Source organism: Ovis aries, chromosome 17, assembly GCF_016772045.2.
Source record: "Ovis aries strain OAR_USU_Benz2616 breed Rambouillet chromosome 17, ARS-UI_Ramb_v3.0, whole genome shotgun sequence".
Classification (NCBI taxonomy): Eukaryota; Metazoa; Chordata; class Mammalia; order Artiodactyla; family Bovidae; genus Ovis; species Ovis aries.
Window position 1 is genome coordinate 68,621,280 of NC_056070.1, and position 26,591 is coordinate 68,647,870.

General features: G+C 54.1%; 1 protein-coding gene across 12 annotated transcripts in view; it reads right to left on the reverse strand.

Moving 5' to 3' along the window:
* AP1B1 (adaptor related protein complex 1 subunit beta 1) overlaps positions 1-26,591 on the reverse strand; it is a 52,028-nt gene that overhangs the window by 10,617 nt on the left and 14,820 nt on the right. For 5 of the 12 annotated variants that reach the window (XM_027956726.2, XM_027956724.2, XM_060401303.1 and 2 more), the window contains 13 exons: positions 19,504-19,566; positions 16,425-16,530; positions 13,732-13,867; positions 12,536-12,781; positions 11,220-11,410; positions 10,223-10,444; positions 7,956-8,076; positions 7,505-7,600; positions 6,738-6,853; positions 6,324-6,489; positions 1,654-1,752; positions 1,040-1,299; positions 290-491 (listed from right to left, as the gene is read on the reverse strand). In XM_027956726.2, coding sequence (XP_027812527.1) covers positions 290-491; positions 1,040-1,299; positions 1,654-1,752; positions 6,324-6,489; positions 6,738-6,853; positions 7,505-7,600; positions 7,956-8,076; positions 10,223-10,444; positions 11,220-11,410; positions 12,536-12,781; positions 13,732-13,867; positions 16,425-16,530; positions 19,504-19,540 — 1,998 coding nt within the window. In that variant the 5' untranslated portion in view covers positions 19,541-19,566. Of the gene's footprint in view, positions 1-289; positions 492-1,039; positions 1,300-1,653; positions 1,753-6,323; positions 6,490-6,737; positions 6,854-7,504; positions 7,601-7,955; positions 8,077-10,222; positions 10,445-11,219; positions 11,411-12,535; positions 12,782-13,731; positions 13,868-16,424; positions 16,531-19,503; positions 19,567-26,208; positions 26,328-26,591 lie in introns of all 12 variants that reach the window. The other 7 variants (XM_060401299.1, XM_060401300.1, XM_060401301.1 and 4 more) reach the window with 2 other exon arrangements.

Here is a 26,591-nt window from a genome sequence, read left to right on the forward strand (position 1 = left end):
GTGCAGGGGTGGCTCCCCCCGCCTTACAGGGCCAAGGTGCCCACAGGGCCAGACTCAGAGGGCAAGGGAGAAGAGCCCCCAGGACTCTTGGGGTTCAGCAGCCTGGCAAGCGGCTAAATCCCGTGTCTGCCACTTAATAGCTATGTGTGCTAGGCAGGACGGCCACCTGACCGCTTTATGCCTCAGCTTCTCACCAATACGGAGCTACTTGATCCTTGGATGGCATCTGGCAGACCCTGATCCCTCCCTGAAGACCACCCTCAACCTCGTCCAGGGGCCTAGGACATACCAGGCTGTCGAGGCCTCCTCCAAGCAGGTCCACGGCACCCATCTGCACCGCGGAGGTGGCCAGGGGCGGGCCGCTGACTGGAGGCCCGAGGTCCAGGTTGAGGAGGTCGCCCAGCAGGTCGCCCTGCGTGGGGACGGTGTCCAGCTGCTCTCCGGGGGGCGCTCCAGCGGGGGCTGTCTCTGGGCTCTCTGTGCTCTCGCTCCTGCCGGGATGTGGGAAAAGGCTCAGCAGGGCGGGGAGCAGTGCCGTCTTGGGGAGGCCAGACCCCGTCTCCAGGATCTGCCCCCGACAGAGGCACGGGGCCACCTCACTGTCCCGGGAGCCTGTCTACACCCCACTTCCTTCCCTTCCCACGCCTGATCCATCTTGTTCTGGGCTGAGGGGAGGGAGGGCCGTCTGTATTCCCCCAGCTCAGTCCACTTTAAAATCCTGGAGGACAGGACACCCAGGCCAGAAAGCTGTGGGAGCTGCAGGGGAGGACCTGAGCGGAACAGGGCTCTGGAGGCGGGCAGAATCGGGTTGAGCCCAGCTCTGCTGCCTGCGCTCTTCACCAGGCTCTCAAGCGCTCTCTGCCTCTGGTCCCTGTCTCTTCAGGGAGGACGTCTCTCAGAGCTGTGGTCACCTTGTCCACACCTGGTGTGCAGTGAGCATTCACTAGGGTCGCTAGAATCGTAATTCTGCTCTGACTCAGGTGCGAGTGCTGTGCTACTGAACCAGGGAGGTGGGCCGGTGACTGGCCCCCAGACTCACGAGGCGGTGCGGGGTGGCAGGCTCTTGTGCACAACACCCCGGCCCCCTTCCACAAAGGCGCTGGGCGGCTTGTGGTAGACGGAGGCCAGTGTGCCGATATAGCAGATGAGCTCGTCCAGCAGCGTGGGCTCGATGAGGTCTGTCTCCTCAGAGATGAGCGGCTTCTCGGCCAGCACCACCTCCTTGGCAGCCACGGGGTCCGTGGAGAGCAGGCGCCAGTAGATGTAGCCACGGTCCCGCAGGTCCGGGTTGTCTGAGTCCTGGGAGATGACAAGAAGGGCGTGAAACACCACGCACGTGGGTGATGGGGAGGAGAAGCCCACAACTGGGGGGTCACAGGGTTGCTAACTTGACTGCTTGAGTGCTGGTGGGAGCCTGCTCCTTTAGGCGCAGAGCAGACACAGCCCAGCCCCCTGGTTTCCCCTCAGGCCAGCCTGCCCCTGTCTCCGCTCCCTGCCAACTGCGGGACTTCCCTCTCCTCTTGATTTACAGGCTGGCTCAGCATCGCCCCCACCCCCACCCACCCTATCTGTCTGACTGAGCTCCCTGAGCTGGGGATTAGGGGCGGGACTCCCAATCGGCTCCCTGGGTGGACCAAGGGAGGCCGCACCCACCTGCGTGGCCAAGCTGAGAACCTGCTGCACCAGCTCCTGGGTCTCTGTCGGCTTCTTCAGAAAGAGCTTCACGATAGCCGTCAGTAGCTGCAGCTGCACCTGAGGAGGACGGAGAGGAGGCAAGGGTGGAGGGTGAGCTCCGGGTGGGGACCGCAGGGAACCAGAGGAGGACCTCAGAGACTGAAGGGGTGTTCAAAGGCTGAGAGCGGCTCTCCTGGGCTGGCCACGCAAACAGGCCAAGCCAGCAGCAGGGTGGCCGTGCTGAGTAGTCTGGACCTTGGCCCGAATGGTCAGGAGGAGCTGGCCGCAGAGCTGTGCGGAGCCCCAGGCTGCCTGGGGACTGCTGCCCAGTGCTAGGGCCCCAGAAACCCATCAGGAATCCAGGTCCACGGCCTTCAGGAACTCAGCTCATAGGGGCAACACATGTGCCTGGTGTGCTTACCAGAGACGACCCACCAAGGGGACCGAGTGCCAGGGATGCCAAGCAGACGGGGGCAACTGGGCCCACGGAGCCTTCCTCCAAAGGTGGAGCCCCGCCTGGCCCCCAGCAGCCCCAGCTCCCGCCCGCCCTGTCTGCTCCTGAGCATGCTTCCCGCACCCCCTCCCCACTTCTGCAGCTCCAGCCCCGCTCACTGGTGCCACCCCACAGTGCTGGAAACGCTTTGCAGCCACCTGGCCGCCCTGCGGAGAAGCCCCTGAGGGTGGGGTTCGAGTCTGTCCCTGCTGCATCCCTGGCTACTGCTCACTCCAGAGCCTGGCAAAAAACAGGCACTTGAGAGAAATTTGCCAGAGAAAAACACAAAACTTGCTGACTAAAAGCACACCTCTGAAAGAACAGTTCTCCGCATGCAGCCCTTCCTTAGCCCCATCCCATTTTGTCAGCCCTGGCACAGGAAGACAACCAGAGGCTCCCCAGATGGTGCCAGGGATGGGCCTGCGGCAGAAGGGCGGTGGCGGGGCTGGCAGCAGCTTCTGGGCCCGTCCAAAGGCTGGCACTTCTGGAAACAAGCGGCGGAGCTGCTGCTGCGAAGGACGGGCTGACGCTGGAAGGAATCCCTCCAGAGTCCCTGCGATCTGGGGACACAGGGGCCAACAGCGGAGGAGCAGGCTGGCTGTCTCCAAGGCCAGAGGCGGCTGGGGACTGGCTTCCAGACCTGGCTCAAGTCCCTGGCCCTGTAGCCGGCAGAAGGCCACTCGCCCTCAGCTGGTGAGGGAAAGCGTGGCCTACTTCAGGGGTTCTGGGGGTCCAGAAGACACAAGCTGTGGAGGCCGACTTGGAGCCAGAGAGAGACAGCACTTCCTCTGAATGCTGACTTCATCACTTCCCAGCCGGTGACCCTGGACAAGTCACTTAACTGCTGAGGCTGCTTCCTCCTCTATAAGATGGATGCAATGCCTCACAGGGTTGATGGGAAGTTAACGAGACAACACATGGAAAAAACCGTGTCCTCTGCCCAAGGCACAACAGCGGTCATGGCTGTTGGTAACACCACCACAACCACCACACAGGGACTCGTCACCAAGTTCTCCCCAGCCCCGGGCTGCTGGCACTCATTCACCCCTATCCGTCTGCTGTGCTGCCTGGACCAAGGCTGAGTCAGCTCCCTGCCTAGCTCCCCCTCCCCCGCCAACACACTGAGGCCCGAGTCAGCCGCAGCTCAGGGCTTGTTGCTCAGCTGCTAAGTCATGGCTGACACTCTGTGACCTCATGGACTGCAGCATACCAGGCTCCTCCATCCTTCACTATCTCCTGGAGTTGGCTCAAATTACTATCCTTTGAGTCAGTGATGCTACCTAACCATTTCATCCTCTGTTGTCCCCTTCATTTGCCCTCAATTTTTCCTAGCATCAGGGTCTTTTCCAATGAGTCGACTCTTTGCATCAGGTAGCCGAAGTATTGGAGCTTCAGCATCAGTCTTTCCAATGAATATTCAGGGCTGATTTCCTTTAGGATTGACTAGTTTGATCTCTTTGCTGTCCAAGGGACTCTCAAGAGTCTTCTCCAACACCACACTTCAAAAGCATCAATTCCTTGGCGTTTAGTCTTCTTGATGGTCCAACTCTCACACTGGTATGTGACTACTGGAAAAACCGTAGCTTTGACTATACGGACCTTTGTTGGCAAAGTAATATCTTTGCGTTTTGATATGCTGTCTAGGTTTGTCATAGCTTTTCTTCCAAGGAGCAAGTGTCTTTGAATTTATGGCTACAGTCACCATCTACAGTGATTTTGGAGCCTAAGAAAATAAAATCTGTCACTGTTTCCACTTTTTCCCCTTCTATTTGCCATGAAGTGATGGGACTAGATGCCATGATCTTAGTTTTTTGAATGCTGAGTTTCAAGCCAGCTTTTTTACTCTCCTTTTTCACCCTCACCAAGAGGCTCTTTAGCTCCTCTTCACTTTCTGCCATTAGGGTGGTGTCATCTGCATATCTGAGGTTGTTGATTTCTCCTGGCAGTCTTGATTCCAGCCTGTGATTCATCCAGACTAGCATTTCGCCTGATGTACTCTGCATATAAGTTAAATAAACAGGGTGACAGTACACAGCCTTGTCATACTCCTTTCCCAATTTTGAACCAGTCAGTTGTTCCACATCTAGTTCTAACTGTTGCTTCTTAACTTGCATACAGGTTTCTCAGGAGACAGCTAAGGTGGTCTGGTATTTCCTTCTCTTTAAGAATTTTCCACAGTTCGTTGTGATCCACACAAAGGCTTTAGTATAGTCAATGAAGCAGAATTAGATGTTTTTCTGCAAGTCCCTTGTTTTCTCCATGATCCAACAGATGTTGGCATTTTGATCTCAGCCCCTCCCCTGCCCACGGCTGGAGAGGCTCAGGAGCCAGGATGAGGGGACTCAAAAAGACAATCTAAAGTAAGTCCCCAAATCGCAAAGCACTAAGTATTCTTATAAAAGCTCTGAACTTGCCTCCCATGAGGCACAGGAAGCGGGCAGTTTACACACACCAAGTCTGAGGACGCCCTAGGCTGGCCAGGAGACAAGGAGATGGGCCCCCCCGGCCTCCATGATGGGAGTGTAAACCAGAACCACCTCTGCACCAGGGCAGTCTGGACACAGCAACCTGGACCGGCAACGCACAGGCCCTCCTACCAGCACCACACTCCTAAGAACCCGTTCTCCAGCTGTACCTGCAGACGAGCTTGCCACAGTTTGCTCCCAGCAGAGCTGTTTAAAAGAGCAGAAGGCTGGACACCTAAATACCAGTCAGGGACCCTGCTTAAACAGGGTGCTTCTGCATGAAGCTAGGAAGCTGTAAAAAGCTCTCACAATGTCATGGCTTTCAGACGTATTTTTAAGGGAAAAATACAACTTGCTGATCAGTTTGAATTTGCATGGTTTGCTACAATAATTAAAAATAAGTGAGAAGGAAATACATAAACAGTTGGTCCTCATGATTCACACAGGACACACCTGCAAATCTGCTTGCTAACGTTTACTCATGACCCAGAAACCCATGCTTACGGCACCTTCACAGTCATTCACAGACGTGCAGAGCAGCAAATGCGTGCGCTGCCTGATGTACAAGCTCCTGGCTGAAGTGAAGTGAGGTGGTGCTCAGTTCTCATCGTAAATGTGCCACGTTGTCCACAGCTTGGGGCCTTTCGTTGGTGATTCTGCTGTTTACAAGGGGCCCACCCCACCCTAATATAGAGCTGCAGAGCTGTCTGGGGCTCCTAAGGGCAGGACGGCTGAGATATGCCTTTGGAGAAAATACATGTGTCAGATGAGCTTTGTTCAGGTGTGAGTTACAGCTGCTGGCCTTGAGTTAATGCTAATGAATCAATGGAGTGTATTAAGCAAGGTGTCTTCAAACAAAACACATGTAAAACGATGTTTATCTTGACCAGCAGACAAACATGCAGGGACTGAAGGTGTACAGAAACAAGACTCTATTTCTCCTGGGAGCAAGGGTTTAGCTTACTAAATCAGAATTTGACTTTATGGAATGTTAAGTATCACAAGTGATGAAAATTGACTATTTTTTGTCTCTGTAGAGGAACTGGCTGGTGTGTTCCTAAACTCGCTCTCTCTGGAAGCAAACCCACCCACCCTCCCCACAGAAACCAATGAGTAACATGGTGCTTTCCGGGAGGAGAACTCAAGGCCGGGAGAGGGGCAGGAAGCAGAATTTTCACTACAGATCCTTTCGTGTCTTTTAGGTTTTGAACTAAGTCAGTGTAATTCCTATCCAACCATAAATACAAAATTAAAACAAAGTCACGACTTCTGTGGTGGTACAGTGGATGAGAACCCACCTGCCGACGCAGGAGACAAAGGTTTGATCCCTGCTCCAGGAAGACCCCACAGGCCCCGGGGCAACCAAGCCCGCGCCCCACAAGAGAAGCCAGCGCAATGGGGAGCCCGCACACCGCAGCTGGCGGGTGGCCCCGACTACTGCACTAGAGAAACCCACATGGGGCCATGAAGATCCAGCAGGGCCAAAATAATTAAAAACAACAACAAAACCAGAAACATCTGCAGCCTTCAGAGTCCTCCGCCATAGACTGTCCTCAGGAGCGCCCCTTAGGCACCACAGTGAGGGACGAAAGGGACCACGCCTGTCCCCCGTTCACCTCTCGCATGAACGCCCCCACGGCGAGGGTGGTGTCAGGAGGGGCAGGGCCCTGAGTCCTGCAGGTGCACCTCACCTGGGTGCTCTCATCGTGGAAGCCCTCCAGGAAGCTCTCCAGCAGCTCGTCCGCATTGTCTATCCGCTCGGCATACTCGCCCACGATCCAGATCATGGCGGCTCGCGCCTCGGGCTCATCCAGGGAGTCTAGGTTCTCACACAGCGTGGCGATCACGCTCTCATACCTGGACAACAGGGTGTGGCAACATGTGAGTGCTGAGGGCGCCCAGAGACACGGGCAGCTACTTTACAAGAGCCAAAGAGGCTGGTGGGGAAGAGGATATGAGCTTTGTCCTTTCCACCATGGTTCCTGTTTAGGCCTGGGGCGCAGAGCAGCAGGGAAGAGAGGAAGAGGAAGTGCTCCCCGTGCTCCTCCGCCCCACCTGGCCCCAGAACTGCAGCCCCCTGACAGGCAGGAGCAGTGGCCACGCACTTGTTGGGGTACTTGCGGAAGATGTCCTTGATGACCACGATGGCCTCCTGAACGACGTAGTTGACCTTGGTCTGGATGAGATCGAGCAGCGTGCTCACGCAGCGCTCAGCGGATTGCTGTGTGGGGAGAGGAGAGCGTGGGCCAGGCCTCCCCACACCCCCTAATTCCAACATACTGTGTCAGACTGTGGGAGCGACTCCTCACTGCCATCAGAGGCGTCAAAGGGGAAATGTCTTGAGAGGCTGGGCTCAAGGGACCCCTTGGCATCCAGGGACCCATTTAAGGAGAGTCAGATCAGTGGCCCAAGAACATCTCCAGAGGCAGAGAACATGAAGGATGAAGGGCCAGGACACAGGGGTCTCAGTGACCCTTGAAAATATGGAAAAAAGGGCACACAGACAGTTGAACTGTGAAACGTGCCAAAACATTCAGCAGGCAGAGCCCCCTGCCCTAAAGTCCATGAAGTGAAAGCTAAGTCTACTGGGGCCACCATCAGCTTGGGCTGTCCCACCATCTGCGCTAACGCTGCAGGAGATCCCATGATGATGACGGGCTGATTTCATCTGTAGCAACTCAGAGGCCCAAGGAAGATTACAGATGAGGAGCCAAATCTGTACCACAGGAGCCTGCAGGGCTCCAGCCGTGACCCTCAGGCCCTGCTGGGTCGTGAGCAGCTGAAAGATGCTGTTTGAGTCAGACTGGTCTCCCGGTTTTGGACTCCTTGCCCTTCCTCCTTCCTCCCACCCAGGACAGTCTCAGAGGCTCACCTCCACCTTGATGGCACAACGGCCAATGGCTCGCACAGCCTTCCGTACAAAGTCCACGTCCACCTCGGTCGCATACTCTTTCAGCTCCGCCAACACCTGGGGCCCAGACAGACGAGATGGAGTTAGGGGGATCCGGCAGGGCGCCCTCCTGGAACACCCCTCGGCTGGAGGTGCGCACAGACACAAGCCCGATGGGATCCTGCCTCCCGTTCAAGGTGCGAGTCCTGAGGGAGGGAGGGAGCTCTCAGGTGCCCCGAGAGGAAACCAGGAAGGACGACCTGTCAGGGCTGGACAAGCCTTGTTTAGGGTGATCTAGCTAACGCATCCGCTCTGATGGGCGGATGATAAGTGACAACAGAGAGAACAGGCTCCTTAATCACAAAAGTACCCAATAACATTCGTGGAGAGCTTGCCTACGAAGCCCAGGGCCCAGACACCACCCCCTGCCGACCTGGGCGATGTTGGCCTGGGAGGCCAGGCGGATCATGATGTCCAGCTTCTCCAGCTTCACGTAGATGGGGTCGTTGTACTTCACGAAGAACACCTTCATCTCGTGCTTCAGGACCTCAGGCCTGGGGGTAGGCAAGGGCGCCCAAAAAGCAAAGAGCAGGTCAGAGGCCTCTCACATCTGCTGGGGCATCTCTGGGGTCGGACATGGGGCCTGACATCCGTGAAGGCAGTGACTCCCGTGGCCACACGCTCCTGGGCAGGGGACCTGTGACCAAGGTTCTGACCAGCTCCTGCGTGTCCAACCACATCCCAGGAAGGGAAGCAAGAAACACTTCACATTCAGGAGGTCACAGGCACCAGGCGACGGGCTTGGTCAGTTCTATCTGGTGACCTCAGGCCCGTCTTCTCACTCATGAGATGGGATGCGTTCTGTCAGAAACGTCACCACCGCAGGGCTGCACTGCTAGTCCTAGAGAGGCCTGGCGTCCGGGAACCTGGCTCTCGAGAGTGCTCCCACTCTTCCCGAGTAGGACACAGGGGGTTGACTGTGCCTTGACTGACAGGGAAGGGAACTCAGGAGGTCAGCGTGAGGACTCCTCCAGACGCCACCTGGCCTTCTCCCTACGGTCCAGCTGTAGAGCCCCACCAGGCCGATAAACCACAGCTATGGGGCCGATATGCCACCTCCTATGAGTCCTTCTAGTGAATCTCTGAATGCATGTGTGGGGGTCCTGCGGACCCCGACCTGGATACCTACACGAGAGATAGATGCCAAGCACCTGGCATGATGCATGCCTGCCTCAGAGAAGGCACTCACTGTCAGAAGTGTCTGTGCCCCTCCCTCATCCGCCCCCCCACCCCCCCGCCTCCTTTTCCCAGCTGAGGAAACCTGAAGGGGAGTGGCCTGTCCTGGGTCACACCCCTAGTGCTAATCGGGGCGGGAGCGAGATGGGAGTCACCATCCCTCCATGGCTCCCACTCCCACGGCCTTTCCACAACAGAGAGGAGGAAGAGAACGGTGAAGAGGGGAGAAGACACAGCGGGAGAGCTGGGCAGGCTGCAGTGGGGCGGGAGGGCTCCTGGAGAAGCAGGGCCTCGGTTGTGCTGAGGGGTAGGGGGGCGGTGGGGTCCTGCACTGCACGGCTGGAGAGGTGGTTTCCGCCACCAGAACTCGGCACTAGCTGCCCAGCGCACGTGGGGCCTGGGCCTGGCGGTGCCTCCGCATCAGGTTCAGCCCCTTGGGAGGCTGGCTTGTTGAATAAATCCCGCACAGGAAGCCCCTTCTGCTGATCAGGCTGCGTGAGCCACGACACCTCACTCGCCCCACACTGCAACGACGACTCTCGTCTTGTCCTCTGCTCAGACACTCAGACAGCTTTCCTGAATTTACCTCCCAAACCTCTACAAACGTCCCAACTCCCCTGACGCTTGGGACCCAAGGCGCGTGCTCAGAACCAGACTGAGGATACAAGGACAGGGAGCCTGTGCAGCCTTCTGAGAGAGAATGTTTACGAGAGGTGCTTGTTCTGCCTGTGAATTAGCTGCTGATGAGCTGTTTGACCAGAGAGGCTGGAAGCTGAACTGCAGAGCCTGCCCTGCCCCACCCCCAGCACGGAGCTGCTGGGCCCCTCCCAGGATGGTTCACGGCTTGTTCGCCCCAGCCACCCCAGTGCCTTCCCTTGGGAGCAGCGGCTCATTGCTGTGGTCACCCCTGCGGGGTGGAGAGAAACAGGTGCTCTGCACTCTGAGCAGCCCCGAGGCTGATGTAGAGTCCATGTCGTCCTCCAGCCTCCAGAGCTTGGACTCCTTCCCCGGGAAGAACGCACGCACACACACCACCCAACACCCTGCTTCAGGAGGGCTATGGGGACTCGGACCAGCCACTGTCCATGGTTAACAAGTGCACGCTAGCCTCTACCTGCCTAGGCTAAGCCAAGGCTTCTCAGCCTCTCACTGCTGGCGTTCTGAGGGTGGCGTGGGGGGCGGGGGGGGCGGTGCTCCTGTGCACCATAGGCTGTGGGGCAGCCTCCCCGCTTCCACCCCTAGATGCCAGCAGCAGCAGGCCCCATGATGACAACCAAGAATGTCTCCAGACGCTGCCAAATGTCCCCTGTGAGACAAAGATACCAGTGGCTAAGAATCCCTGGCTTAAGCTGTTGAGAGGCCCTATCCGGCGGCAGGTCGGTCTCCCTTCAGAGCCCCTTCTCAGCAGAGGCCGCCCCTCCCAGCCCTGGGGCCCGCAGGGCCCGCACGCAGCAGCACCGCTACCTTTTCTGCACGATGAGGTTGATGTTTCGCAGGGCCACGTACTGCAGCTCGGGCTCGGCCGACAGCAGTGTGACCAGGGGCGGCGCCAGCTTCTTGAGCAGCGTGCCGTAGTAGTCTAGGTCCTTTGACAGCATCTCCATGAACTTCATCAGCACCTTCACGGCCGACAGCACCACGGCAGAGTTGGCGTGGGACAGCCTGGGGGTGACCCGCTCACAGATGCTGCGGTCCGTTCCAAGGGGGGCGAACAGGAGAGACAAACGGAGGAAGCACCCTGTTTTTAGTTATCAAGATAACACGTCTTCTGTAGGAGGGAGATCTAGATGCCAGTCCTCTTTCCTGTAGGTCAAAATCACTCAGAGCCTCAGTTTCCTCATCTAAAACATGGGAGAGGACGATGCCAGCTGCACATGGCTGCTGGGAGCCTAACTGAGACAATGCATGTCCAGCACTGAGCACAGTGCCTGGCCGTCAGCAAATACTGGAGAAATGCCAACTCCCTGCCATCTGCTGTGAGGGCGCTCAAAGTGGGAAGGGCACCATGCTGGTTAGCACCAAGAGTCAGGGGGACCTGACTCATGAGCTGGGACTCTCATGAGCTGGGAGACCTGTGACCTCCTCCACCTCCCTGTGAACCACAGACAATGACGAAGCTGCTTTAAAAATGATCCTGCACGGGGGAAGCACCCAGCAGAATCCCAGGCTCCCAGTGGGAGTCAGTGAACGGTGGCTCTCACGCTACCCACCTCCCACCTCAGCCTGCAGTGACCGAAGTCTCGTCAGTGGCCCGAGCAGGCCCTGGGTTCTATTCTGTGCCCAGTGGGCAGCAAGCTGCCTGCCTGAAGCAACACTACTTCCAGCCTGGCTCTGTGTCTGAGGACGGTCTGTGGGGCGAGGCCCTGGAGAGAGGCCCACCGGAGGCCTGTGGCCCAGCTTCTGGGAGCCCCCGCCCGGGGGATATGGCCTGGCGAGGCCTCCTAGCCCCGGGTCCCCTCACCTCTGGGCCTCCCGGTCGTCTTTGGGCGTGTAGTTGGCCAGACAGTCCAGGATGAAGATCTGGCCCCACTCGGTGCACTCGTTCAGGGCTGTGAGCAGCTTGTTGATGGACTGCGGGTTCAGGTCGAGCAGGTTGCTGCTGGGGTGAGACTCGGCGATCTCCGAGAGGGCAGCCACCGCATTCGCCACCACCTGTTGGGAGGGTGGAGGAGGCAGAGGCTGGGGCGCTGCCCACAGGCCAGGGCAGCAGGCAGCTCATGACAGTGGCTGGTCAGAGCGCAAACACCCTGCAAGGGGTATGACCCGAAGGGCAGGGTCTGGAGCACTGAGGCCCACTGCAGGCACCCGCTCCACTGACTCCTCTGTGAGCTGAAACTAAGCGTACCCACCATTAAAGAAAACCACAACGAGAGAGATCGGCTCTGAGCTCCTGGCGAGAGAAAGCTACCTAACACACAGTCACCCTCTACCAGCCACAGCAGCTCGTTGGGAGCTTGACAATCATGCCTCTCAGAGCCAGAAGCTTCCTGTGGAACCCCTCAGGGTGGTGGGTGCAGCTGGGCCTGGAGCACGGCGGGGTCCAGGAGAAGCTCCGGGCCTGCAACCCTTTCCTCCACGAGGGCAGCTGTTCCCACAGGGTGCTATGCGGTTTTCAACTCTCCCCTGACCACGCAGCGCTCCACAGCATCCCTGTAGTGGCCCCGGGTGCCCACCTGCGATGGGCATCTCAGAGGGACACAGAACGAGATGTCTGGGGGGGCAGGTCATGTGTTTCATTTTAGACATGGTCCCCATTGTTCTCCAAACTGCTGCTGTCGCTGCCATGAGGAGCCAGCTCCCCTCCCAGACGTGCCCAATGCCCAGTACACCAGGCTACGCTACTTCCAGGGTGAGCCTCTACAGCCCTGCGAGAAGCGGGGAAGGGGGCGCCCCTCCCGGTCAGAGCACTCTGATGTCTTGGTGGGAGGACAGTGATGGCGACGGTGACTGGAAGGGGGAGGAGGGCACAGCCGCTGCGTGCTGGGCTAATGCCAGGCACACCACCTTCCACACTCCCGGCAGCCATGCAGAATTAGATCTGGCTTACTGAGAAAGAAAAGGGCTCGGGAAGGTCAGGCAGCTGGCCCGCGGCCACACAGCTCCTTAGAGAGGCTGCGCAGAGAAGTTCACTCGAAAGATGGCGCCCAAACCACTGCGGGCAGGAAAGCAGCTAGCCCACCGCCAGGGCTCTGCCTGCCCAGAACCGGGGCTGCCTGATGGAGGCCCAAAGCGACCCTGAGGGTGGCAGAGGTGGCACAGCAGGTGGCAGAGACTCACCATGGGGTTAGAGTCAGAGATGAGGTCTTTGAGGGTGTCCAGGAAGCCCTGGTCCTCCACTAGCTGGGCGTTGATGTCATGGAGCTTGGCCACGCACACAGCCGCCGTCTTGCGCACGTAGGGGTCCTCGTCCTTCAGGCACTTCCGGAGGGGTTCACACAGGTACTCTGTGATCTTGTCAACGCGGATGCAGCCCATGGTCCGTACCGCCAGGGCCCGGATCAGGGGGTTGGGGTCCTCACAGTCCTGAGGGGAAGCGGCCATTGGCCAGGGGCAGGGGCGGGTTGAGCAATACCAGATGGCTGCTGTGGGGTCTCCCCCAGACTGTGGCCAACAGCACCGAAACGAAGGGTGTGTGTGGGCACTGGGGCTTCCCCCGGCGGCTTAGGTAAAGAATCCACCTGACGGTGCAGGAGACACAAGAGATACCAGTTCAATCCCTGGGTCAGGAAAATCCCCTGGAGAGGGAAGCAGCAACCCACTCGAGTATTCTTGCCTGGGAAACCCCCTGGACAGAGGCGGCGGGCAGGCTGCAGTCTACGGGGTCACAAAGAGTTGGCCACAACTGAAGAGACCGAACACACCCACACGCAGAGGTGCCTCGCATCTGCCAGATGCCAGGCTTTGCAGAGCTCCCTCTGATACTCGGAGCAGACAGGCAATACTGTTCCCATTTCACAGGTGAGGGGACTGAGGCTCTCAGGAGGGTCAGGAGCTCAGCCGGTCACAGAGCAGAGCCATAATCTGAGCTGCAACCACCCAGCACTGGGACACAGAACCCCATTCACCCACGTGTGGATGTCAACAGGGCTGGGGAGCGGAGGTTTTAAAGGTGCACAGAGCTAACAATGTGAGTCCCTGCTTATCCTCCACTTGGAGGACAGAACATGCAGGAAGGCGCGAAGCCTAGAAGGGCAGCAAGACGCCTTCAGACAGATGCTGCACTCTGAGCCTGCAAACGACACAGGGCCACGGGGACCCACAAGCCTGGGGCAGCCTCACAGGAATGAGTTAGCAGGCTCTAAGGCATCTGATTTTCTGGAGACAGTGGGAGCCCTCCACTGGAGGAAGAGCCCCCAGGTGGGGAGTCAGATGGGTGGAAAGGAGCCTCCATGTTTCTCCCCGGGGCAGCGGCGCCGCACCCTGGGAGACTGAGCGGTGAGCAGCCCTCCCAGCCCCGCCCAGCTCCTCCACACCTTCACAAAGGTGTTGACGGCCATGATGGCCATGTCGGGCTGACTCTTGGCATAGTTCATCAAGTACAGGTACACCAGCTTCTTCAGCTCCAGGTTGTCCGTCTGCATACAGTTCACCACGTCGGGGAAGAGGGCACTGGAAGGTCAAAGCCACATCAGTGTGGGGAAGCCCAAAGAAAAGAGGAAGAGGACTCTTCGGGCAGCTGATCAGGGCTGGGGAGGAGGGGGCACGCAAAGTGGGCAAGAAATGTTAACAGGACTTCCCAGTAAAGGCCAGGCACCAGCTCCGTCACCCTGGGCATCTGTTGGTAGAAATGGAATTCCAAAGGGCGATTTTAAAAGCCAAAAAGTTCTCTGTTCTTTGCACAAGACTCATATATGAGCTCTGGAGTCCATCAGACTTGGTTCAAAGCCAGCTCTGCCTCTTGCTGGCTGTATCAAGCTGGGAAAATTTCTGTAACCCCATTTTGATTTTCTCATTTGCAAGAAAGAGAAATAACAAACCCCATTTCGCAGGGCCCTTGTTATAACTGAGAGAGACAACATACTTAAGGGCGTCTAGTCCTCGACACTAAGGAGGTGCTACAGAAATGAAAACAATCATTTTTCCTTCCCTGATACTTGACGTGACCACTTATATCAGGCTGCTGGTTGCAGAGGGCTTAGGGGAGCAGGGCTGGGCTGGACCATGGACACTACAAGGCGCTCACTAAGAACCAGCCCACACACACAGGGCTCACACCACAATCCAGGCTTGGTGCTCAGGGCTTTTCATATGGTCTCATTTAAGGGCCCTGAGAAGCCTGTAGATTATCCCCATTGTACAGAAGACAAAGCTGAGGCTCACAAATGACAAATAACTGCCTAAGGTGCCAGGTCTGAGTCCAAAGCCTGTGCTCATGAGTGCTGATATACTGGGCAGAACCCTTCCCAACATGGTACCCACAGTCCCGGGGTCACAGGCTCCTTGAGATGTGAAATATAGTTAGTGGTCGGTTTTCTGTCTCTGAAATTATCACCTCCTCTTCTCAATTTTCGTGACTTTATGGGCAAAGACATGGGAATAGAGATGTAAGAGGGGACAGTGAGTTTCCTGAGCCTGGACTGATGCGTCACCCTGGAAGATGCCAGGCTGGGAAGGGGGAGCTGAGAGCCCACCTCGCTCTCCTGGGCTGTCACCTCAGCAGAGGCTCATCGGAGACAGAGGACAAAGGTGCCCCCTCTGTGGCAGGCAGGGGCTCTAACTGAAGGAGAGATGTGGTCCTGGAAGGAATGTGCCTCGGAAGGAAGCCCGGGTTCCGCAGACGCTGGATCCCTCTGCTGCTCTGTCCCCCACAGGTTTTTCTGCAGAACTGTCTCTCCTGAGACACTGTTAGGAGGTCCCTTGCTGAGTGTGGCAACGGGACAGGGCAATCCCGGAGAAGCCTGGAGCAGTGGGGTCCTGCTGAGGGATTCAGATGGGGAGCCGCTCCCTGCTGGCACCCAGGCCTACCAGGCACGGGCTGGAGACCACAAGTGCACAGCAGAGAGGAAATGGAGGAAAGCGCCCTGGGTCTGGATTTCAGAAGGGCTGGACGTGAGTCTGCTTCCACCATTACCCAGGCTGCCCACGTGACCACTGGGCAGTCATTGTTTCTGGTTTCTTTGGCAGGAATACCTCCCTTACCTACAGAATACAAGGGACTGCCAGGAAGACACCTGAGCGTGTTCTCCGACTCTCAGATGCTCTCCAGTGCTAAGTGTCATAAAGCCTCGCCCTGCCCCTGGGGACCTGAGAGCAGGGCACGAAGGGACACAAGTGCACGTAAGGCGAGGGCAGTCTAGCGAACGCCACCAAGGTCCAGGAGTCAGGACTCTGTGCTCTCACTGCCAGGGCCCTGGGTTCAATCCCTGGTGAGGGAACCAAGATCCCAGAAACCAGGCAATGAGGCCAAAAAACCAGTAACAAAAGGAAGAACGTCTAGAATTTAGAATTAGTGACGGGAACACAGCAAGTGCTGTATATTCGGGGCAGTGGGCTGGCGTGATGAGGGCGGTGGCAGGGTAAATGGAAAACAGGAAGGGACATTCCAGGCTGGGAAGATGCGTGAACAGAGGCGCGGCCACAAGTCTACATGTGACCTGCTCTGCCAGCAGACACACACCGCAGGGCAGACCTGAACAAGCCTGCCCTGTGGTGGGCTTTCCCTACACCGTGTTTCTCTCTTTAGTGCAGGATCTGAGGTCCCCGGCCACGGGTGGAACCCGGACCCATGGCAGTGAAAGCCCTGAGTCTTAACCACAGGGCTGCCAGGGAACCTCCTCATCTGGCAATCTAAAACAGGGGGATTTAAAATGAAAAATCCAGACTCCCCATTCTTTTTAAAAGACCTGGCCCTGCTAGAGTCATCTCCCCAGCAGCAATGTCCTCTGGGGCTCCTGACGGGGGCGCACCACGTTCACTTCGCTGGCCGCTGCCTCCTCAACCCAGCCCATTTCACTTGCTCCATGACTGCCTGACCCCGTCAGCATCTGAGCACGTGACCCCTCTGCAAACAAAACCTTCTGTTTGGAAAGGAGGTTTGTGAAGGGAAAGACACGAGGGCAGATATGGGTCCCTAGGGATGCTTTAAAGGGGGAATCTGAACTGGACCCAGGCTCGACAGCCTCCCTCTTTCAGCACCCCCAGGCACAGCCAGCCCGCCCCTGCACACCTGACGTCTTTGCCCACGGTCATGGACGCGATCACTTTCTTCACCGCCTCCTTCTTCTTCTCCTTCTTGTCACTGTTCAGCTCTGCCTTCAGCTCAAAGATCTCCCCTAAAAAAGGAGGCAGTGTGAGTGATCCATCTCCACCTGCCAGGTGGCGATGCCGTCCCCAACCTCCAAAAGAACAGAAAGAAGGCAGGGAAGACACTCTGTGCTGCCCACTGAGGGCAGTTTTAGATTCTGGGCCCGGTGGGGCAGGCAGCAGAGGATGGAAGCCTGGAGGTCACACTCAACTGAGGGGAGAGGAACCATGGAAGCTGGGGATACAAGAACAGTGCAGACAGGTCCTGTTCAGCTAGACAGCTAAAAAACACACAGAGGGAGGCAGGGCTCTCCTCAGCCACCGCACCCGGCGCAGATGGAACCTGGGGACGCGAGGTTTGAGGGGGGAGGGCAGGACCTGCTCAATTCCCACACATGGCTTTTCCTGTTTTCCTAGAGCCTTGAGTTAAAAGAGCTCACTCAGGGTTTCACTTCCTGAGCCACAAGTGGTGGCTCAGATCTGAAAATGGGAATTCACCTCGGCCTCCGGGGCTTGATAAACTGTTTTTAAGACCTTTAGGATCAGAAAAAAGCAGACGAGGAAGCAAGCTGGTTCAGGGCCCTGTTGTAGGCAGGAAGGCAGGCCCCTGACAGCCCCAGGGACAGGGTAAGGGTTGCTGGCGGAGTGAGACAGGCCTCCTGCCCTCAAGACAGCTGCAGCCTGCCTTCCTGAGCTTTCTTCTAAGCCAGGAGCCTCCGTAACTTCTTCCCATGCCTTTTCTTATCTCACCCTCACGATAGCGCCATACTTCCCCATTTTGCAGATGAGCAAATGGAGAATAGAAGAGGTTCAGGAACCAGACAAGGGACACAGCCACGAGAAGGAAGGCCAAGATTCAAAACCAGGTTTGCCAGCTCCAGAGCCTGCGTGCTCTGGCCGACCCAGGACATTCGCTCCGCTTCTCTGAACGCACTTCCTCGTCTGCACTCTCGACCTCGCCTGGGGCCTTGCAGTCTCTCCTGTAACCGTGGCGAAACGCTCAGCTCAGTGCCTGCTGCTCAGTGGCCAGCGGGAAAGGTGGCCGTGATTATTACTAACTGCCACGTGACCCTCTTTGTCTGGGCTCCCTTTTTTGTAGGAGCGTCCCCAACTACTCTCTCAAGTTGCCTGGGGTTGGGGTGAAGCAAAAACTATCAGGAGCGGGGGAAGTGCTAGAGGAAGTTCTGGATGGATTTACATGGAAAAAAAAAGAACAGGTATTTTTTCCATTCTTCTTTTTTTTTTTTTTTTAAATGACTGAACAATATGGCGTTCAGCAAAGTACCTGCGATGAAAGGCAGTAAACCGGTTAATTGAGAATGATCAGGCAGCGCAGCCTGGGCAAGGCCACACTGAAGAAACTGCTCGACAGAGCCAGGAGGAATCCGCAGAGCTCACAGTTCAAACCCAAGGCTCTGGAGCACTGAGGGGGCATATGCCCTTCTCCTCCAGGAGACCGGGGACTGTATGTCCCTGACATGGGATCCAACAGACCCATGACCCACCCTGAGCCCTGCTGCCCTGCTTTGTTTGAGATGACTGGCCAGCTTCAGTACAGCTGGGAGTCAACTGATGGGCCGAGGCCCAGGTCTCCGAGGCCCCAAGAAGGCCAGCGCAGTGAACCCGGAATCGGACTGCTTCTGAAACGTCTCCTTCCTATCATGGGCCCGAATCCAGTCAGTCACCAAGCCCATCTTCTCAGTCCCACACCAGGCACCTGCTCCACCCCCAGCAGCACCCTGCCTTCCTCCCCAACTCAGGAAACACCATCTCCCATGTGAGTTGTGGTTCTGCCTCCCCAAGCCTCACCTACTTTGATCCTTGATTAGAATCTGACCCAGACCTCTTTTTGCCTAAAACCATCACTGACGTCAAGTTTGGTCCCAGACATTTCCCTAGACTTTCTCCTCAAAAGAAACCCACAAAACCCCCACACTGACACCCCAATATGCTCAGCACTGTTCCCCATCTCTGGCCTGGTTCACCAGGCCCTGTAAACCTCTCCACCTCTCCTTCTATCACACTCTTCAGTAGCTTGGGCCAGGCTTCCCTTTCCCTAGATGGACCCTGGGCCCAGCACCCACCCCTCCCCTCCACCTCTTTACCTGGCTAGCTCCACACAGCCCCCCCCACCCAATATTACAGCACCCACAGCCATTTAGAGTGAACACTACTTAATAAATTGTCCTCTCTGCCCAACAGCAAGCAAAGCCAGGCCAGAGACTCCATTTGTCTCCTTCACTGCACACGGCAGACACTCGGGGAAAGTGGCTGGAGAAATGAAGGCCTGATGTGCAGGCCCTGGCTCCACTGACCCAAGGACAGACTGTCCTCATCTGTTCGGCAGGCGAGTGCTAATCTCACTTGGACGGAAGGAAGGAGGAAGGAAGGGCCAGACAGAAAGATGCTTACAGGGTTAAAGCACACTTGTCAGCCACTACAGCAAACTCCACTTCCTGAAAAGCAGAAACAACTCCAACACCCAACAACACAAGTCTAGCTCAGCAAATTTCAATGCAGCAACTCAACAGACTGAGTCTTCAGAACTGTGGGGAAGTGATTATGATAATCTCAGACGAAAAACAGGATATAAACTCTGACTTCAAGCACGTAAAACACGGGCCCAGGGGTGAGTGAGGCCCAGATAAGCACAGTGCTCACTGAGGAACTGCTGACATGGCTGTGCGCTTTCTGTCCTCTAGGGCATGGAAAAAAGCCCCTCACTGTAGACAACTCAAAGCCATGGGGAACAAAAGAGGACTTTTTTTTTTTCCTATACTTGGAGCTAATGCCTTTTCCTTCTGGAATTCTGAAGGAAGTGGTCAGCTCCTTACACCATCAGCACTTCAAGTTTCTGGATCTACAAGGTTAAAAATGCTCTGTGTGATTCTTGCCACTCATTTCCAGGCCTCCACCCACCCTCACTCCCACCTGCTACAGGGATCAAGGAGAAATGTAGGGCAGAGAAAAAGGAGAAGACCCCACAATGAAACAGACAGTACCTTTCTTAGTCGTGGTGAAGTACTTGGAGTCCGTCATTTTGGTCCCTTATCTGTGGCCAGACTCTGCAAGACAGAAGAAAAGGTGACTTGCCCTGTGTTCCATTCCATTCTGATTTCACAAGAGGCGAGGATGATCCAGTGCGGGTCTGGCAAGGGAAGAGAGCTTCTCAGCTCTTCACTGGGCAAATGAACTGATGGATAATAGCTGACTGGGTTCTGGAAGGTAACTCTGAAGGATCTATCACAAGTTTGAATGTGCATATCCTTTGGCCCAGCTGTTTTACTCCCAGGAATCTCTCCCATGGAAATACCTGCACACTACTGTCCGTAACAACATGCCATTGGAAGTAAATGCCCATGAATAAGGGAATGGCTCAATACTTTGTAACAGTCCAAGGATGAAAAAGCACTTAACGATCATGGTTACAGCAACTCCTACGTGGTGCTCACTCTGTCTAGCACTATGTTAAGCGCTCTGCACAAGTGAGCTCATCACAGCCTCCGGAAGGTACTATCATTGCCTACAGAGTCAAAAGTGCTTGGAAAACGCCGAGTTTAAAAAGCTAGGGGGGAATTCTCTCCCCAGCTGTTTGCAGGCTTCTCTAACAGTGACGGGCATTAAACTTCTCTAGAGAGGGTGGGAATCGACAACTGCAAGCTCCACAGCACTCTGCCAACCTAACTGGTTAGTTTTCTCAAAGAATCTCTCAGGACACTGCTGGGAGCCAGCATGGGGAATCTCACCCATGGCAAAGGTCATGAGGAAGGGGGCCTGGCAAAAAACAAAGGCTTAGATCAGGCCTCAGGAGTACCCCTGGATTCTCCTGAGCATCTACCCTCAAAACCAGAGTCTGCCTGCTTTATTGCACTGTGCTTTCCACTGTGCAAAAGTAGGAAGTCAAGAAACACCTGGAGTAACAGGCAAATTTGGCCTTGGAATACAGAATGAAGCAGGGCAAAGACTAATAGAGTTTTGCCAAGAAAATGCACTGGTCATAGCAAACACCCTCTTCCAACAACATAAGAGAGGACTCTACACATGGACATCACCAGATGGTCAACACCCAAATCAGATGGATTATATTCTTTGCAGCCAAAGATGGAGAAGCTCTATACAGTCAACGAAAACAAGACCGGGAGCTGACTGTGGCTCAGATCATGAACTCCTTATTGCCAAATTCAGACTTAAATTGAAGAAAGTAGGGAAAACCGCTAGACCATTTAGGTATGACCTAAATCAAATCCCTTATGATTATACAGTGGAACTGAGAAATAGATTTAAGGGACTAGATCTGATAGATAGAGTGCCTGATGAACTACGGACTGAGGTTTGTGACACTGTACAGGAGACAGGGATCAAGACCATCCCCATGGAAAAGAAAGGCAAAAAAGCAAAATGGCTGTCTGAGGAGGCCTTACAAATAGCTGTGAAAAGAAGAGAGGCAAAAAGCAAAGGAGAAAAGTAAAGATATAAGCATCTGAATGCAGAGTTCCAAAGAATAGCAAGAAGAGATAAGAAAGGCTTCTTCAGCGATCAATGCAAAGAAATAGAGGAAAAGAACAGAATGGGAAAGACTAGAGATCTCTTCAAGAAAATTAGAGATACCAAGGGAACATTTCATGCAAAGATGGGCTCGATAAAGGACAGAAATGGTCTGGACCTAACAGAAGCAGAAGATATTAAGAAGAGGTGGCAAGAATACACAGAAGAACTGTACAAAAAAGATCTTCACGACCCAGATAATCATGATGATGTGATCACTAATCTAGAGCCAGACATCTTGGAATGTGAAGTCAAGTGGGCCTTAGAAAGCATCACTACGAACAAAGCTAGTGGAGGTGATGGAATTCCAGTTGAGCTGTTTCAAATCCTGAAAGATGATGCTGTGAAAGTGCTGCACCCAATATGCCAGCAAATTTGGAAAACTCAGCAGTGGCCACAGGACTGGAAAAGGTCAGTTTTCATTCCAATTCCAAAGAAAGGCAATGACAAAGAATGCTCAAACTACCGCACAATTGCACTCATCTCACATACTAGTAAAGTAATGCTCAAAATTCTCCAAGCCAGACTTCAGCAATACATGAACCGTGAACTCCCTGATGTTCAAGTTGGTTTTAGAAAAGGCAGATGAACCAGAGATCAAATTGCCAACATCTGCTGGATCATGGTAAAAGCAAGAGAGTTCCAGAAAAACATCTATTTCTGCTTTATCAACTATGCCAAAGCCTTTGACTGTGTGGATCACAATACACTGTGGAAAATTCTGAAAGAGATGGGAATACCAGACCACCTGACCTGCCTCTTGAGAAATCTGTATGCAGGTCAGGAAGCAACAGTTAGAACTGGACATGGAACAACAGACTGGTTCCAAATAGGAAAAGGAGTACATCAAGGCTGTATATTGTCACCCTGTTTATTTAACTTATATACAGAGTACATCATGAGAAACGCTGGACTGGAAGAAGCACAAGCTGGAATCAAGATTGCTGGGAGAAATATCAATAACCTCAGATATGCAGATGACACCATCCTTATGGCAGAAAGTGAAGAGGAGCTAAAAAGCCTGATGAAAGTGAAAGAGGAGAGTGAAAAAGTTAGCTTAAAGCTCAACATTCAGAAAACGAAGATCATGGCATCTAGTCCCATCACTTCAAGGGAAATAGGTGGGGAAACAGTAGAAACAGTGTCAGACTTTATTTTGGGGGGCTCCCAAATCACTGCAGATGGTGACTGCAGCCATGAAATTAAAAGACGCTTACTCCTTGGAAGAAAAGTTATGACCAACCTAGAGAGCATACTGAAAAGCAGAGACATTACTTTGCCGACTAAGGTCCGTCTAGTCAAGGCTATGGTTTTTCCTGTGGTCATGTGTGGATGTGAGAGTTGGACTGTGAAGAAGGCTGAGAGCCGAAGAATTGATGTGTTTGAACTGTGGTGTTGGAAAAGACTCTTGAGAGTCCCTTGGACTGCAAGGAGATCCAACCAGTCCATTCTGAAGGAGATCAGCCCTGGGATTTCTTTGGAAGGAATGACGCTAAAGCTGAAACTCCAGTACTCTGGATACCTCATGCAAAGGGTTGACTCATTGGAAAAGACTGTGATGCTGGAGGGATTGGGGGCAGGAGGAGAAGGGGACGACAGAGGATGAGATGGCTGGATGGCATCACGGACTCAATGGACATGAGTCTGAGTGAACTCAGGGAGATGGTGATGGACAGGGAGGCCTGGCGTGCTGCGATTCATGGGGTCGCAAAGAGTTGGACACAACTGAGCGACTAAACTGAACTGAACTGAACTGACATATCAGAGGGCTATACCCGACCACCTTTCTCTGGAAAGAGTTAACTTAGAGCTCCAGTTAACAGTCTCCTGCATACAAAAGGAATGTCTCAGCTCAAACCCCTCTGATGGCTCTCTAACCTGCCTGACAGTTAGAGACTTTTACAACTTGTGATTGTTTACAGCCCCTCAACCACGAGAGGTACGCAGCTTAAAACATCTTAAAGATATAGAGCCTTTTCTAAAAAGCTAAAAATTATATTGGTGATGGGTTTCACTGTTGAGTCAATGACTGTTGCCAGGCCTCCATATTCTTTATCTTTTAGGCACCTGGAGGATATTAATCAATGTAATTGGGATATAGAAAAAGGAATATAGTAGTTTTGATGTTAGCAACACTAGACTTTTGAGTTAGTGAACTTTCTCTTTGTTATAAATCACTGTACTCCTCTTTCCTTGTTATAAATTGTTGTGTCCTTGCTATATAAGAATGTAACCTTAATTAGTGCTTTCTGAGAGTGGCACCAGACTTTAGTAAGAACAACACTTTTAAGGCAAATAAGTTTTCTGGTTGACGGACCCTTATCCATAAGGGCCATAAAATGCTAATAGGCCTCCTGGCCAGAATTGATGTAAATCACGTAAGACTTGTGTATACAGCTAGGTATGCAGAGAGAAAGCCTGGTCTCGATAAGAGTCAGGGCTGCTGACACTGCATAATTTTGTATTATCCATTGATCTCTATGTACAACCAAAAGTATAAAAAGTTTTTCTGGACAATAAAGGATGGGCCAGTTCCTGGAAAGACTGGTTCCCCCATGTCTTCTTTTCTTTCTTACTCTATTTTCTAGCTGATTCCCATCTGGGGCATAGAGGCTAGCCGTATCTACTTATTTGCCCGGGCTTCTAAGACCCAAGCGAGAGGGAGCCCAAGGCGGGGCACCCTCCGCTATTCAAGTGGGCGCCTGTGGCCCTATGTAGACTGTTCAAGTCGCTTATCTCGGGGCTTTATTGGCTTTCTCTGTAAACCAAGGAATACAGCCTCTTTCTCTCCTCTATTCTCTTAACTGCAAACTCTTTCCTTATCTCTCTCTAAATCTATATATCTCTCTCGCCACGCCATCCCCACTTCGAATTACCCTGGATCCACTGAGGATGGACCCCGGCAGGACACCTCCTAACATAAAACTCATGGTGTGAAGTGCTGGTCTATGGCAACAGGCAAGAGAGCACCAGGCCCTCTCGCTCATTTAGCATTTACTGAACACCTACCACGGAACCTCGACAGTTCTTCTTGGTCAACATGTGAGAGACAAAAGAAGCCACAAAGGAGCCAAGTGCCCCGGGTACAGGACAGAGGCTTCTGGGGTTGTTCTAACATTTATTAAGAAGATATCACTGGGGACTTCCCCGGTGGTCCAGTGGTTAAGGCTCTGCAGATCCAAGCAGGGGGCATGAGTCTGATCCCTGGTGGGGGACTAACATCCCATAAGGTATGTTATGCAACAAAAAATAAAAAATAAAAAGCTATCATTTACTGAACTCCTATTAAAGCCAAGGGCTTTATACCCATTATCTCATTTAATCCTACCAATAAAGTAACTGCTTTTACCCCCTTTTACAGATGAGGAAGCCAAGGCTGAGAGATGTCAGGTAACTTGCCCAAGGTCACGTGGCTTGTAAGTGGCTGGACTGGAAGGCCATTTCAGGGCCCTTTGAGCTCAGCACCTGTGCTTTATGGATGCAGAATTCTCCTTCCCCCAGGTGAGAGCAAGGACAAACCCTGACAGTGGCTTAGGGGCTTGGTCCAAAAATCCATGAGACTTTCAACCTCCAGGCCAACCTACAGTTTCACATGGTACAGAAAACCACAAAACCCAAAAAATAGACATGTGAATGGGGAAAACTCACTCACTGTATCCCTTCTATTGCTCAAACATGTAAACCATTAACACCTTCTTTCAATTCATTCTCCATGTGGGTGAGAAGAAGGTTACTGTTGAGATGGCTGTGCGAGTCAAGGATCATATCAAAAGTCCCTGTAAGCAAAGCCAACAATAGCTCCCCTCCAGCCCAGCTGTACTTTTCCAGTTTAAGCTTCTACTTATGGCAGGATGGCCATGGGGCTGTACCCCAACTGAAATGCCCGAAGGTTTTGTTTCAGTAACCAACGGGGAACCAATACATGCTGTGTCTCGGGGCTGCCTTAGAGCCTTTGTGGATCCTGTTAGGATAAAGGAATAAAGGCTTTGCTGATAAAAGTATAAAGAAAAAGACTGAATTCTACATTCCTTTTGCTTTGTCAAGTTGAAAGCGATGACGGCACTTTTCTGAGGGAGCTGCGGGAAAGAGCAGACGACACAGCTGGTGCCCGCCGTCCTGGCAGCAGGAGCTGGGGCTGCAGACAGGCCCACGCGCGCAGGACCGCAGCTGGCCTAGAACGCGGCCGCGGCCGTCCTCTGAGCGAGCACGGCTAGTGCTCAGGCGACTGCTGTTCAGTGGGACAGCCCAGGGAGCCTCGCTCCAATAGCTATTGGGTAACTATTTAAGTGTCCGTTTCCTACAGGAGTTGACGTACATTAAAAATAATTCCCTTCTGAGTATACAGAGAGCCATTTTCTCAGAGAAACCTCCCCAATCTAGAGGCTCTTTTTGGAGTGCTAAGAATGTGCAGGTAAAGGAGCCAATGGCGTGTCTGTCACGCAAGAAAAGCTGCCTGGCTTCCAAAGTCACAGGCGATGAGAACATCAGCAGAAGCATCCAGAACAGGAGTCCATCTTGTTTCCCAAGGTTCACGTCAGTCTAAGAAGAGGGAACAATGAAGGCAAGAGGGGTTAAAAGTCACAGGCCAGGAGGATCACAGAAACCAAGGCACAAACGCCTCCAGCATCAAACCGAGAAGGAAGTCTGAGTGAACGAAGCAAAATCTACCCGAAGCGCCTCACTTCGGCGCAGCCCAGAAACGTGCTTCTCGGGCAGAGGCGGCTGTCGGGCCGGCCCCTCATCTGCAGGCGCCACACAACATCCAGGGCCCTGGAATCCCTGACAGGTCTGTGGTGGACGTGAGCACCCAGGAGGAGGGAAGGGTGGGAGAGCTTCTCTTCGGAGGAATTAAAGAAGGCTGAAAGGTCGGCCAGTGAAGCTCTCGAAGATACGAGTCCTCTCACAGGTGCTAAGCAACTCCTCACAAACTTAAGCCGCCTCCCCGCACGTCGGCTGGCGCTGGCCGCCTCTTCCCCCCACTGGATCTACTTCGCCTATCCGTCTGCAGAGGGCCCGGTGGGACGGGGGATGCAGAAACCGTATCCCTCTGGAGTCATTCCACATACAGGAAATTGAAGCGGAGGAGGAAGGGGAAGACGGGGAGAAATGAAAATGCTGTTGCAAAGCCATCCCAGAGCTCCGATTAAAACCCCTCCCCTCACCGGGTAGGACCCCTGCGCCCTCCGCGGCTCTACTGAGGGTGGCGACCAGCTTGTGTCCTCTCACCGCAGGTGCCTCTAGGATGTCAGCACAAGAGAGATTTTTCATCCTCTCTGCAGGCCTGGAAAACAACCCCACGGTTCAGTCAGACTCTGAGCTCAGGGAAGGTTGGTGCTTTTCTTGGCCCTGCTCAGCCGTCGCCAGGCACCGCATCCCTAACGAATGCAGGCCACAGGGGCCAAGGCTCTGACCGTGCACGTGAGCCACGACTGAACACAAGCAGCCAATTTAGGCAAGAAAATGCTGAGGGTCTGGATTCCATCTTTGGAAGTGGCAAGGCGCATTAGAACAAGCAGCAACTGGAGGGACTTTCTGTTTCAGAGGC